Source organism: Agelaius tricolor, unplaced genomic scaffold, assembly GCF_023055355.1.
Source record: "Agelaius tricolor isolate 1412-34295 unplaced genomic scaffold, bAgeTri1.0.p SCAF_24, whole genome shotgun sequence".
NCBI lineage: Eukaryota > Metazoa > Chordata > Aves > Passeriformes > Icteridae > Agelaius > Agelaius tricolor.
In genome coordinates this window covers 7,065,883-7,079,736 of record NW_027269284.1, presented here as the reverse complement: position 1 = coordinate 7,079,736, position 13,854 = coordinate 7,065,883, and the positions used below count along the sequence as shown (strand labels likewise).

The 13,854-nt window shown below is 39.0% G+C and overlaps 1 protein-coding gene across 12 annotated transcripts in view; it reads right to left on the bottom strand.

The window, feature by feature from the left end:
- Positions 1-257: 257 nt before the first annotated feature.
- The window catches only part of ADD1 (adducin 1), a 63,385-nt gene continuing 49,788 nt past the window's right edge, over positions 258-13,854 (bottom strand). For 7 of the 12 annotated variants that reach the window (XM_071447353.1, XM_071447355.1, XM_071447357.1 and 4 more), the window contains 3 exons: positions 8,965-9,121; positions 6,893-6,988; positions 258-2,658 (listed from right to left, as the gene is read on the bottom strand). In XM_071447353.1, coding sequence (XP_071303454.1) covers positions 2,306-2,658; positions 6,893-6,988; positions 8,965-9,121 — 606 coding nt within the window. In that variant the 3' untranslated portion in view covers positions 258-2,305. Of the gene's footprint in view, positions 2,659-6,119; positions 6,155-6,892; positions 6,989-8,964; positions 9,122-13,854 lie in introns of those variants that run through there. The other 5 variants (XM_071447361.1, XM_071447362.1, XM_071447363.1 and 2 more) reach the window with 2 other exon arrangements.

Here is a 13,854-nt window from a genome sequence, read left to right as displayed (position 1 = left end):
CTCATGGGTGGGGGAAGGAGCCAGCACCAGGCTCTGCCCACTGCTGAGCTGGGAAGCTCTGGGAAGGGAGCCCTGTTGTAGCCAATTTCAGTATTTTCTGAGAAGAAAAGCCATCACTAATCAACACCTTAATCATTAAAAGAAACTAAGCAAATGAGGCTACAGAATAAAAGTGTACAAGTTTGAAAGCAGAGCATGACTTTTTTTTTTTTTTTTGAAGAGTTTTATTTGTGAGTAGAACTTAATGATACAAGAAAGAAAGAAAAATACAGGACTTTATTCTGCCCCAAAGTGTGTAACCATACCATACATGACTACATTGACTACATTTCATATTGTAATACAAAGAACTAAAAGAACAAACTACAAAATTAGAAATTAAGAGTCATTGCATATGTGGTCAAGATAAATGGAGGGACTTCAGTAAAGAACTGAAACATAGAGCAATTAGTCATTTAGTTACGACCCTGCAATAAAACACAATTTAGCAAAATAAGTGTTGTTTGCTTCCTAGTGTACAAGGACATACAATGTTAGAGCAGAAGCTGAAAGCCATTCGTGCCATGCAGTCCTGCCTGAGTGCTGCTGTCCAGGGGCTCCGGCCCAGTGCCCGCCTGCTCTGGCCCACACCGGCCCTGTCACCTTTCCCACGGCCCCAGCGGCCACCTCGCCCCCTCTGTTCTCACCTGAACACTGACAGCTCAATTCCACTTCCAGCTGTTCCCCTTCGCCGCTCAAAACCAGCCCGAGGCATCGGCACCTCCCAGCCCGGCATGGGCCCTGCTCTGCCCGCCCAGAGCCGCTCCACCCAGCCGGCCCTGCATCAATGTAAGGCATTAGTTCTCTGCTAGTTTACAAACTGCAACATTTAATATTGTCCTAAAAGGTTACATCCATGTTCTGTTGTGTTACAGACACTTACTGTGAGTCAGTGTGTTGCCCTCACCCCCACGGGGTGTTGGGGTTTGCTGCTGTTAAACCCAAAATGCAAATTCTAGAAACCAGAATGGGCACTGCCCCGCCGGCCCTGGGCCGGGGAACGGCGCCCGCTTTCCAGAGAATTCCACAAGCTTGACCTGCCTGATCTTAAACTACTTTTATAATCAGTGATAGACACAAGCATGGCAATAAGTGGGAAATAGTGAACTCAGTGGCAAGAGTGATTTGCCATGCTGCACATTAAACAAACATTTATAGCAAATGGTGAAAATACACCTTAAGGTTACACGGGATTTCTGCACTTGACCGCTGGCAACAGCAACAAAAAGATTTAAAGAAACGCCAGCTTTTGTAAGTGAAAATATAATTACTATAAAACAAGGTGAAATAGTGTAATGCATTTACATTTTTGTCAGTGGGAAGTAACAAACACAAAAGGCTGCACATGGGGTTCATGCACAGCAAGGCTGCATGTGCAACAAAGGGATTTTTAAAAGAATGAAAAAACTTGTGCTAAGGCCCAAAACACACCTGCCCATGCTCCACACCACCAGCTTTTACTTCAGTTACTTTTTAACCTTTTCTAACAGCCAAATCACCACATGCCTCAGTGAGGCAAGAGCAAAGACAGATTTCCCTTAAACTGTAATTCACTAGAAAGTAAAAAAACCAGGCCAAGATTGGGCTCTTTGAACACACAACAGGAGCGGAACACACCACGGACATTTCAGTCATAGACAAAGACTGATTTCACCAGCCAGTTATAAAATAAAACAAAGTGAAAAACACCTTCATTTTGTAACAACAGTGAGAAGGGAGAAAGAGAGGAAGCAATGGAGACCTCAAAGCTTGGCCAAACCACAACCTGTACTCGCTTGCTTGCAGAAGTTTACATGTCAGTTCAAGAATTCACCCCCCTTGAGAACACCACTGCAAAAGCATCCTCTCTAAAATTCAAAATTTAAGAAATTTACCTGTGACTTGGAACAGAATATTGGAAAGAACACTTCTTGTGGTAAGCAATGGGTGTTTTATTTTTAATTGTGAATTTTTTATATTCTTTTGCAAAGCAGTGCAGGCTTTAAATTAAAAATAGTGAGTCAATGCCTTCCACATGGAAGTCATTTACATTTGATTACAAACTAGGGATCAGATCTGTGGCAGCTGCTGAACACACAGGATTAGCACCTTTTTGGACAGGAGTTTCTGGTTATAACCCTAAACAATCAAGCCATAACTTGAGGGGCTGGTTGGATTAATTGTGGCATTCATTTACACAGTAAGACAAAACACTCAGTACGATCTGGTACATTCTAGTGGTTAATGGATTTTAAAATATGACAGTGTTTCTGCAGTGGGTTGGCCTTTAGGAGTCACTCTTCTTTTTGCTCTTCTTCAGGAAGGAAGGAGTGCGGAACTTCTTTTTCTTTTTCGATGGGGACTTCCCTGGAGATTCATCGCTACCTGCATCAGCTGCTGTCCCCTCCTCAGCTGTTGGTGTTGCTGGCTCTTCAGCGGGTTGGGACTGGGGTTCTTTATTTTCCACTGCAGGTGCTTCCGTTTGGCTTTTGGGCACATCATGATCACATCTCCCTTCCTCCTTCCCTAAGGGAGGGAAGCCGAGTGCTTCCGAAGGCTCATCGGGGGTGAGATCTGGGAGGGTTTGCTTGAAGGTTGCAGCATCACTGTCATCTCTGTAGGTCTGGTCCTGCCGTGTCTCTGGTGGACGGACAGACAGCGACAGTCAGTTTACAAAAGTGTCCCTGGAGCAGGGCAAGCGAGGCAAGTGGATGGTGAGCGTGCTCTACAAGAAACTAATATATTTACTTTGCATGAGAGCCTTTGTAATAGGGCTGTTCTCCAGCTTTGGGCACAGAAGAAATAAGATATTCCAAAGGTCTGTTTGTTTTGAAGCTTCTTCACCCAGAACAGATAAAGCTGAATTGCATCAGCAAGAAAGTAACTGTTCAGACCTCGCTCCTGTTTTACTCGTGATATTTGCAGGCAACATAATACTTTTGTACAATAAAGCAGGAATTAAACCTACAGTTTCCACTGACATTGAGTAGAGTGTTTTTTTTTTTCAATTCCATACTTTTATTCTTATTTCTTTTGGAGAGATAAAATTAATTGCTGATTTGCAGTGATCCTATACATGCAAATCCATTAATTTCTGAATTGTTGGTTTGCCAATTTACAATCCCAATGAAGAGATTTTCATAATATTCTTCCATGAGATCTAACAGAAATTGCTTCAAAATATAAGTTCCTATCACAAAGGCTTCACTTTTTTGGCAAGATATGAGTACATATTATGGATTCCTATAAGTAAAATCCATGTAGTTTATCAAATTAAATGAGCTCAGCAGGTTATGCAATACAGCTTGTTTTGTTTATTGTATGTGATGTCAAGAGCCAAACTCACCCTGTAAAAGGGAACATCAAGAGTCCAGTGGTGGCTGTATGTCCAAAGGGGAACTGAACCACTCCTCCCTCAACTGGAACACTGTCCCCACTCCTGGCTGTGCTTTAGGATGCTCACTTTAGGGCTGCTCTCAGTGCATGGGCTGAACAAGGAGCACTCTGTGGGGTTCCCTGCACTGCTGTCAGTGCCTGCAGCCAGCAGGGGCCCGCGAGCTGGGCCACATCCATCCCCACTGATGTTACATAAGGAGGAATTTAGAGCAAAATCCAGGCCGTGCTCATTGTGAGGCACAAATGAAAGGCAACTATTTTTTCCTCCTTTGGAGATCTTGTTTGTTTTAATTTGAAAAGACTGAAGCCTTTCACAAGAATTTACAGAAAATACTTGATACTTTTACATTTTTCCTATAAAAATGACAGTGCTCTTTTTACTTCTGCCAGATGGGATTAATAATTCTCTGATATATTTTAGAGGGCTCTGTTCTGTAAATACCTGCTAGGAAATAAACATGTTTTGCCTAGAGCACCATGAACTTCTAATAGGTTAAAAAAGCACCACACACTAGTATCCACTCAGAATGCACAAGTTAGCAGTTTAAAAGTTATAATGCAGGCAGGATTTAAATCAGAGCAAAAAAGAGAAAGCAGTTATGTACAGTACAAGGTGCCTCCTGAAGCTGTAGTTGAGCCTGTCTATGTATGGCAGACACACATTAATAAGAAACACCAGTTACAGTTCTTCACTACCACTACCCTGCTTTTGGATTTGATGTTTCAGGAATTAACTGAAAACATTGCTGAGTTCTCCTCCCTGGGGTCCAGTGGCAAGATGTGTGGGAATGGCTCAAAGCTGCACCAGAGGAGGTTCAGACTGGACTTTGGGAAGCATTTCTTCACTGAGAGGGTGGTCAGACATTGAAATAAGCTTCCTTCTTACTGGGAGCTGCTCAAGGCCCCAGGCCTGGCAGTGTTCAAGGGGCATTGGGACAATTAGCTCTAACTTTTGGTCAGCCATGAATTGGGTCAGGCAGTTGGACTAGATGGTCACTGTAGATCCCTTCCAAGTAAAAAAATATTATATTCTATTCATTAGTTGGCCCAATTTTTAGAACAGACACCATTTTGGACTGTCAGGTTTATTCTATTTTTTTAAATTAAGTTTAAAAGGTAGTTTTGAAGTCTTATAAAAGGGTTTAGAGATTCTTCAAATTAAAGAATAGGAAGCTACAGGCATTCAAACAGCATTTGCCAGCTGGCCTGAGCATTGAATAAATATAAATGGGTTTGTAACTCATTAAGCCAGGACTGCCACCCTTCCCAGTTTGTCAAGATCCCATCATCCTTAATAAATAGATTAATGTGATGCTGGAATCAAGCAAACATCTGTTTATCTAGTTTGCTAAGGGTAATATTTTACCAGAACTCAGAAGATTTACACCTTCCACATTCAGTTAAGTCAGCGCACAACATGTAAATGCCCTGCTACTCTACTGGATGGATTTCAGTAACATAACTAGCAAGCTTTAAAAATATATTTCTTGCTGCAAAACCTATTTACAGTTTAAGACCTCAGCAGCACCTCAATATTTTAGAAGATTTTTTTTAAGATAATCACATTTACATCTATGCTCTCACTTTATTTATATATATATACACACACACATATACACTGTGGCTTAAGAGTTTAAAGCATAATATCAATACTGGTGTGTGTTTACAATTCACATTATTTATGAATATAAATGTTTATGGGGTTTTGGTTTGTTGTTTTTTTTCCAGCACAACAATGTGGACAAACATACAAACTAGGCTATAACTGAGTTAAAAAACACTTAACTGATTTCAGCTATACTTAAATAGAAAGAATATGATGAATGAAAGTTGAGAAGAGGTTGTATACTGACAACATTGTCATTCAATAGAACCTCCCCCATGATATGAAGTCATCACGATATGAACTTCCGTTATTCTCTAAAATAAGCTTTGTATGTTTGTCCTGGAAAACTTTTACAACTAGAAGAGTTTGTCAAACACAATTCCCTGTTTAAAAGAACTTCCAGGTTTTAGAACTTTACCAGTAACATCACAGGTGTCTACAATATAGTTTGACTTTAACACCTATGACAAACACACTGACTTTTGGATATAACAGGACATACAAACATCCTTATTCCTTTAAAGTATAATCTGAAGGAACCCTGCAGAGCTAGCCAAAACAGCTGTAGAAGTTGCTGCCACCAAGTACTTGCTGTCATTTCTTGGTTGGAATTTGAATTCCCTACAGTTAACATAAAACATAGGAGTAGTCCCATATCCATTTCCATGCAGAAGTCTGCTGGGTAAATTTTAATCCATGTCAGTGGATTAGCTCTGGAATAGATTAGGAACTCTTCCATTCTGTAACCAGGCCCAAGCTGTGTGGGCAGCAGCAAACTATTGGGGCAGAAACTCCCAGGGCTGTTTCAGCTATATCTGCCAGGCCACTTCAGACTATTCTTTTTTAAACTGAGGAATCGGACACACAGATATGGAAACACAGAAGGTGACTTTCACAGTCTCTCTCAAAGGGGGAGTGTGCTTTAACATGAGATCTGCAACTGCCTGGAATTACATGGAACTGAGAACTAAAGAACTCAACATCTCAACTGAAAAAGCCTGCTTTTTAAAAAAAAGCAAAACAAAAAAAACTCTTAGTAAACAAAGATGCAAGAGTGAAGCAAAGCACAAAAGCAGGTCAGAGTATGGAATGATACTTACTATGGTAACAGGTATTCTTTAGCATATCCATCTCCTGTTTGTAACGCAGCCACAAGAAGAAAAAAGCACAAGTAGAGAATCTATGCATTCATCACAGCCATTGTGTTACGTTAGAAGAATGGTTGCAACCATTCTTGTAGAAAACAGAATGAGATGAAGTAGTGAATGGCAGACTAACAGACACGTGATATATCCAATGTACAAGGTAAGGGAAACAAGACAATAATTGGATTACACCTGATCAAGATTATAATTTTATCCTTTTTTTAGGGAATTAGCAACTTCAGCAGCCCTGCTCTCATTTTAGTTAAAACTATGACATAAGGTGAGCAAATAAGCAAATTTACATTCAGATTGAGTAGGAAAAATATTTACTGAGGTGTAATCCAAGTACAATAATGTTTAAGAAATGTGCAATCAGTGACGAAGATTTACCAAAGTATCTAGATATGTGTCTGGTTCACCATCAGACACTATTTCATTTAGTAAGAGCAATTACCTTGCAGAAAATGTACAAAAAGGTAAATCAGTTGAGAAACACCAAGAGATGACAATTCTGAAGAGATGGAAATTTGTCTTTATATTAATGCACACTTCTTTATTATTGTAAACAAACCTGTTAGACTCACAGTTCAGTGGAGTACCTCGTAGGTAGTACAACAATGAAATACAAGAAGTCACTGACTGGTATTAGCTCTAGTTCATGTACTCCATGCATCAGTCACTAAGGATGCAGCTCCTGGCTCCCCCAGCCCCAGGGAGCAGAACGTACCTTCCTCTATCTTAATGGGCGTGCTGGGAGGAGTGCGAGCTGAACTGGGGTCAGGGGGGCTCTTCTCTTTCTGTGGCCTGCCATCTTCTGAAGGCTCTGCAGGGGCAGGCAGAGGGAAATTAAAAAGGCAAATAAAACCTCTCTGCATGTAAGAAAACAAGTGTCTTTTTGCTCCATGCACAAAAGATACCAACACATTTTTCTGAATCAAAATTCTGCCAGGATATTAAATAATACCAAAACAAGCAAAAGAAATTTAAGCGACAGTTTGATACTAACAAAACTGTTGAAGTCGCTGTTGTGGTCTGCAGCTCTTTTGGGAGGGTTTTTTTTCTTTAAGCAGGCATGAATAATGAAATCATTTAGGAATTGGTTTATGCTGCTGTTATAAAGAAAACTTGTGAGGCAAAACCACAGGGAATATATAAACAAATATGGAGGAGGGGATATGTTACCAGGTCTACACAAGATAACACTCTTTTGCTTGCTTTGTATTGCTGAAATTTGGAGTAAACAAAATTGCATCCCAAAAGAAAAGAAGACTGCACAGCTAATCAGAAAAACATGCAGTAATTATATGATTCCAAACAGATTTCAAAGTGGTTTGAGTTATTTGTTATTAGTAAGGAGGGCTCCCCTTGCTTCCAGCTTTAAATAGCCCTAGATCCAAAGGAAAACATTAATAGAGTACACCATAAATCAGGAACAACACTAAAGCATTGTTCCATCCAGTTCACCTACACAATTAAAGTGCAATCAGTCCCACAGATGAGAGTCAACTGACAGAATCTCCACATGGTGTAGGTAACCTCCTTGGATTGCAAGCACAGCTGTACCATGTTAGTAATACCTGAGGCCTCAGCCAAAAGGTCAGGATCAGACCTTAATGCTTTGATCACTGCAGTATGAAATTCCTTATGGGAGGACTTCTGCCCATCTGGCTCTTCTCCATTTAGATGTGGGATGCTTTGCTGCATGGTCTGACAAGAAACCCATGCAGCAGCAAACTGAGCATTATCTAAAGACTTAGACAGTGATGATACGTCACGATCCTGTAAAGTCTTCGTATCTGCTCCTTGAAAGGTGTTTGATCTCCCTTTCAAATCCAGAGACTTTTTATCTGACGTGTTTTGCTCACTGATGGGCTGATTTCTAAGCACTGCACTCTGTTCCCCAGCTGGTGTCTGTCTCAGTAACACAGTCTCTCCATATTTTGATACCTTAACTAAGAAGGATGTGGCATTGTTACTGAGAGAATAAAGGTATGCAGTTAAACAGGCATGACAGCACAGCATCCCCCCCACCCCACCCCACTCAGTACTTCATAAACAAAACACAGGGGTTCCTACACTATGGTCCCAAGAAGCAACTGCAGGGAACACACACTGTAAATGAAACAGCACTTTGGATTCTTGCATCACTCAAATTCAAAACCTCACAACAGATGAGCATTCTAAGTATCATCCCTTAAAATTATTCAAAAGTAAAGCAGGAAAACCACTTCAGAGGCAGCAATGGCCTCTTTTTATAGCACAAATCTGTCATAATTCTAGGATAATTGAAAAAGTCCATTTTGGTAGAAGTCCCCACAAGATGTCACATTTCCAAGCAACAATCAATGTTAATCTGTATCTTCTCCATTCAATGTACTTCTCAAATCCACAAATTTCAAGGACTTAAAAACCTGCAGTGTTGCTGCTATATAGCACCATCATTCCCTGACCTTAGCCTAGGCTCTAGGGCCAAGGGAAACAAAGCAGAACAAAACCAGTACCAAAACACCTTTTTGATGGAAGCTTTCAACTTCCTACCAGCAGGAGTAACTGGCCCTACTGCCCAGTTTGTCTACAAGGACAATTTTAGAGTGAGATCTATGCATTTTACAGAACACACTTAAATCACACATTTTATCTCTAATATACTTTTCTGATTTCTAATTCACACTGGAAAAACTGAAACATGCCAAAGCTGGGTAATTTATCCATGGTCTTTGCAGGTAACCCACCTTCCAATTACTAAGAAATTTGCTGGTATTACAGTCTATTGCAGAAAAAACACACAGAGAAACCAACCTTCTGGTCCCTTCTGCTTTCTTTCTACTTCTTTGCGATATTCTTCCAGTTCTCGATCGGTGAGTTTATTGAAGGGATTTGGTCCTGTTGTGCTCACTATGACTTTGGGTTGATATTCTTTCTCAATTATTGCCTTTGATGCAGTCACCAGCTCTCCCTGGCAAAAGAAAATTAAGATACATCTGCAATCAAGCAGTAACTTGCAGAACCTTTAGAGGTATAGAGGCTACAAAGCAACCAAAACCAAAACAAAAACATAACCTGGAAAATGCTACTTTTTCCTCTTTTAGATTAAAAAAAATCTATTGCAGATTTTTTTTTTTATGTGATTCACAGGAGGTTAATATAAAGGAGAAAACAGGTCTCCACCAGGGAATATCCACCATTAAGCAGTAAATCAAACAGCAGCCAAACAGTCTAGCTGAATTATATTTGAAGTCACAAAAGCTTATCAAGTTTCTTTTTCTCACCACAAAAGAAACATGATACCAGGCCCACCTGCATGACAGTCTGGGCACAGAATACTTGTAAAGGGTCAAGAACTCGGCTCATGGGTATTTTTGTTTCTGTTTTGTTTTGGGTTTTTATTATTTTGCTTTGGGTTTTTGTTTTGCTTTGTATTTTTTTAACAACAGAAAAGCTATTTCTTGCAGCTACTACGTTACACCTAACAGATGTTATAGTAAAAAGCCATCTTGTATATGTTCTGCATACACCAGATTAACAGCTTATTATAAGCCATTTTAAAGTAATTAAGGTTAACTGTAATCAGATACAAGTTAGCATATTTACATCTATAACATTTGTCATATAAGCCAGATAAAAAGTTATACAAATAAAAATATAACAAGCAAGTCTAAGTACAGTAAGTTCTGGTGGACAAAAGCAGCTGCATCAGAGATTCTCCAATGTTAAAATTTTTCATTTTTCTTCTCTAATCCTTTGGTAAAGGCTACAGCCACTGGATTTTCATTTTCTCAGGAACAGAAAATGCTTGCCTGGAGATAGCTGCTCTATCTCTCAAATAACTTGTCTAAGCATTTGGTTTTTTCCACTGGACATACAGAACTCTGACACTAATTTGTTAATGACTGATGCCTGTGCCCCATGTCATGGTGACACCCAAACTGTCTTTATTATGAAAAAAAAAGAGATATTTGAACTCCATTACCCAATAAGTATGGGCTACTGATTGACCCAAGTCATCTCCATATTCAATGCTGCCTGTAGCAATATTTAGAAGAAAGCATTAGAAAGCACAGTTCAAAGATATGCAGTGCCTAAAGAGAGACAAACACTCCACCCCATGTCCACACTTCATAGACAAGCACAGGATGGCCACTGTAAAACTGAGGATGCAAATAGACAGAATGTGTTCTGGGTGGCAAGAGCTGCTTTGGACAAGTTGTCAGCACCAAAGAGGTGACAGACAAAGATGTCTGGATGGAAGGAGGACAAGAGCAGTTCTGAAAGCCTGATGAGAGATCTCCAGAAATCTAGTCTAGAGCAATCCAGGGAGGTAAGATGGATGTTAGAATCCATCCTGCTCTTCATGAAGTAACACCAGAGAACAAACTGTGTAACAATAAATTCCCACTGCAAGAAAGGAATGTTCCTGAAAGGAACTGCAGGAGAGAAACATCTCTAAAACATTACAGATCACTTCCATTTCTTCATAAAATAAGAGGAAAATTCATTCTATATGCACAATGTCAGTGCCCGTGAAGCATTGATTTGACAGCAACAGCTTTTCTCAGAAGAAAATGCATAAAAGGGTCAGAGAAACATCAACCTTTGTACAAATCTTAATTGTTTTGTAGAAAATTCAAAACACCCCTAAAACTACAGGTCTTGGCTTTTAATGATGGCAGAAAACTGATGCCCATGGAAATTTTATATTTCCCTTTCTGTCTTTGCCCACACTTCAAACTAAATCCATAGTTTTAACTGAAACTCAGCATAAGGAACAGGACCTTGTAAAGCACTGATCTCAGGCAGAGCTTCTAGAGTTTTCTGGGAACAAGCGAGGAACAAGACACACAGTACCCATTAGTATCCCTGGAATTTCTAAGAATCTCTTTGAAAGTTGCAAATTAAATCCAGAATCACTGGGGAGAACAATTTCTAATGAAACAGAATGTTACTGAATGCCTGTTGATTTAATGGTGACAAACAGCAAGACAGGCAGTTTGCAGATGCCTGGTGCACTGGCATGACATGTTCTCCTACTTAGTTGTCTCCTACACTTTATCTTTGTTAAATACTGGGAATGAAAGCAGCAAATCAAGCTTATCACATTTACTAGCCTGAAAAAAAAATCAAAATTAAACCCTCACAAAAAACACCCACAATCAATGCAAACAGTATTTGTACTTGCTGAGTAGCTTTACCCCAAGAGAAGCAGCACTGAAAAGATCAGAGGCAACAATGCTGGATCATAAAAGCAGAAAAATTATACAAGAGATCAGAAAGGAAAAATTTTATTTTAAAAAACTTTTTTTTATCCTGTTTTATTTAGGATCAACAACATGGAAACTGTTCAAAGGCCACCAAGGAAAATGATACTGGTAGAGGTACTGAGTCTGTGTGGGAAATAAATTATAGCAATATGTTAATAAGTTCTGCAATATGGTTACTCTATACCAGTATGATCACTCTAAACCATCATTACATCTAAATCAACAAGCAGATATGTTTTACTTCACAGAATAGGCCTTCTAAGAATTCAAATAAAAATATACAACACAAAATGAAACATGGGACAGAAAGAAAACAAGAATAAAAGACTAAAAAGACAGCACAGAACATATTTCCAATTTTTAAATGTGACACTAAAATAGACAAGACTTTGCAGAGCTGTCAACCTGACCATGCCATTCAGAGATTCCTAAGAATGCTCAGAAAAACTGAACAAGAAAATTGGTCTGGAGTTACTTCCAGTATTAAAGAGCCTGTAGAGAGGGAATAAATTCCCATAGACTAGGTTGATCCTGGTATTACTTTGATGAAGAATCTAGAAGTATTTAGATGACTACGTGAAATCTGATCACATGTGTATGCACTCAAATATCAGCAGCATTTTCTCCACTGTCAGAAACACTGGATAGATTATATTAATGAAGAGAATACATTTTCATTCTGTAAGGGCATACACTCCCACAGACACAAAGGGAGGGCCATTTATAGCTAATGATATGCATTATGTCTTCATATTAAACATGGACTTCATATTTCCTACATGAAAATTTAGATAATCAAGTAATTTTGTAACTTCTAGACCAAACCTGGCTTTTAGAGAAAATTCAAAACTGACCATTATTTAACAGGCAAGCACTTCACCTTTTTCTCAGGGATAAATACGACCAAAACTGGCACTTGATATATGCCAGTTCTTTCAATCAGACAGGAGGTTCATAATAATGGTCTAAGTTAACAATTTCTCCTAACACAATCTGACATTAATGCAGTGCCTTTATCCAAAACACCAAGATTCCTGAGGTACTGTTCATGAAGTCACCACTGAAACCCACTGCCACCTCTGGGGCAGCACTGAGAGGGTCTGCAGTAAGAACAAAGCCACAGAATTTCCATTCTAAAGGAAGAGACCCAAAATGGGTGACTCCCTTTCCATTTAAAATTACTGAAAATTCATGTGAATTTCTTTTCTTATGAGACTGCAGAATGGTTGTTGGTAAGAATAACCAACATTCCCTGTCAATCAGCCAAGACTGCAGCAGAAGCTTGGTTAACCAAGTCTGACCAGGAATAAAATTACAGGATGCACAAGGAGGTTGTGTTGCAACATGGCCAGGACTTCTCAGAACATGGATAAAGCAAGCAACAAGGCAAGATGGAGTATTCACTGCTGCAGCCATAGGCACAGGAGCTCAGAGCACTACATGCATACTGTACACAAGGAGGCCTTTCTTCATCCAAAATAGTGTGCATTAGTATTTGGTATAAATCTCAACGTTAATTGGAAATATAATACACTGTGTTACTGCAATTACATGAAACTTTTTACATGAACTGTCATTGAGTGTCAAACAATTTGTCAACTGAGAACTTCTAATTGTCTGGTACTTAAAAGTCCCTAAGTCCTTGATGTAAAGAATTCTTCAGTTTCACTGAAATTTTCAGGTGAGGTTTGTGTGGGCATCATAAGATTGCTTACACTTCCTTTATTCCACAAAACACAATTGTTTTATGGCAGAATCTTTCAAGGAAATTTCTCTAGTGACTGTCTTTTGTTGCTGTTATTTTTGGGTTCATTGGATTTTCTGGTTTGGGTGACTTTTTTTTAGAAGGAGGTTGTTTGGTTTGGGGGTTTTTTGTTTGTTTTGGTTTTGTTTCTTGGGTTGTTGTTTTTTTTTTCCCCAAACAGGAAATTATTAAGCATTCGGGTGACAATACATATTAAAATAATAAAGATTATGAAATAGGCCACTTCTATTTCATAATTAGTCCTGTAATTTACATTGTGATTCAATTTTACACACTATTTCAGGCAGAAAGCACTTTCATGACACCACAAAAAATGAAACAATTTGGACATCTAAACCTTAACAGGATACTACTAGACAAAATCACATAACCAATAGACCATTTGTTGGCTCTCTGCCATCTGTGAAAATGCATGTAAACTATCTGATGACTTTTATAGAAAAGCTGTGTCATTGTTTGTACATAATACCTGAAATATATCGGCATTAAAAAAAGACTTGTGTTGTGACAAGTATCATAAAAGTAATTTTTCACTTTGAAGGTATTATTAAGTGGAAAATAAAAGCCACGCACTGCCTGAAAGAATTTGGCTTTATTTTACTTTTTGTCTTAAACCCAGAAATGGTGTTTTATTATTTTTCCTTTCAGAATGTGGACAAAACAACT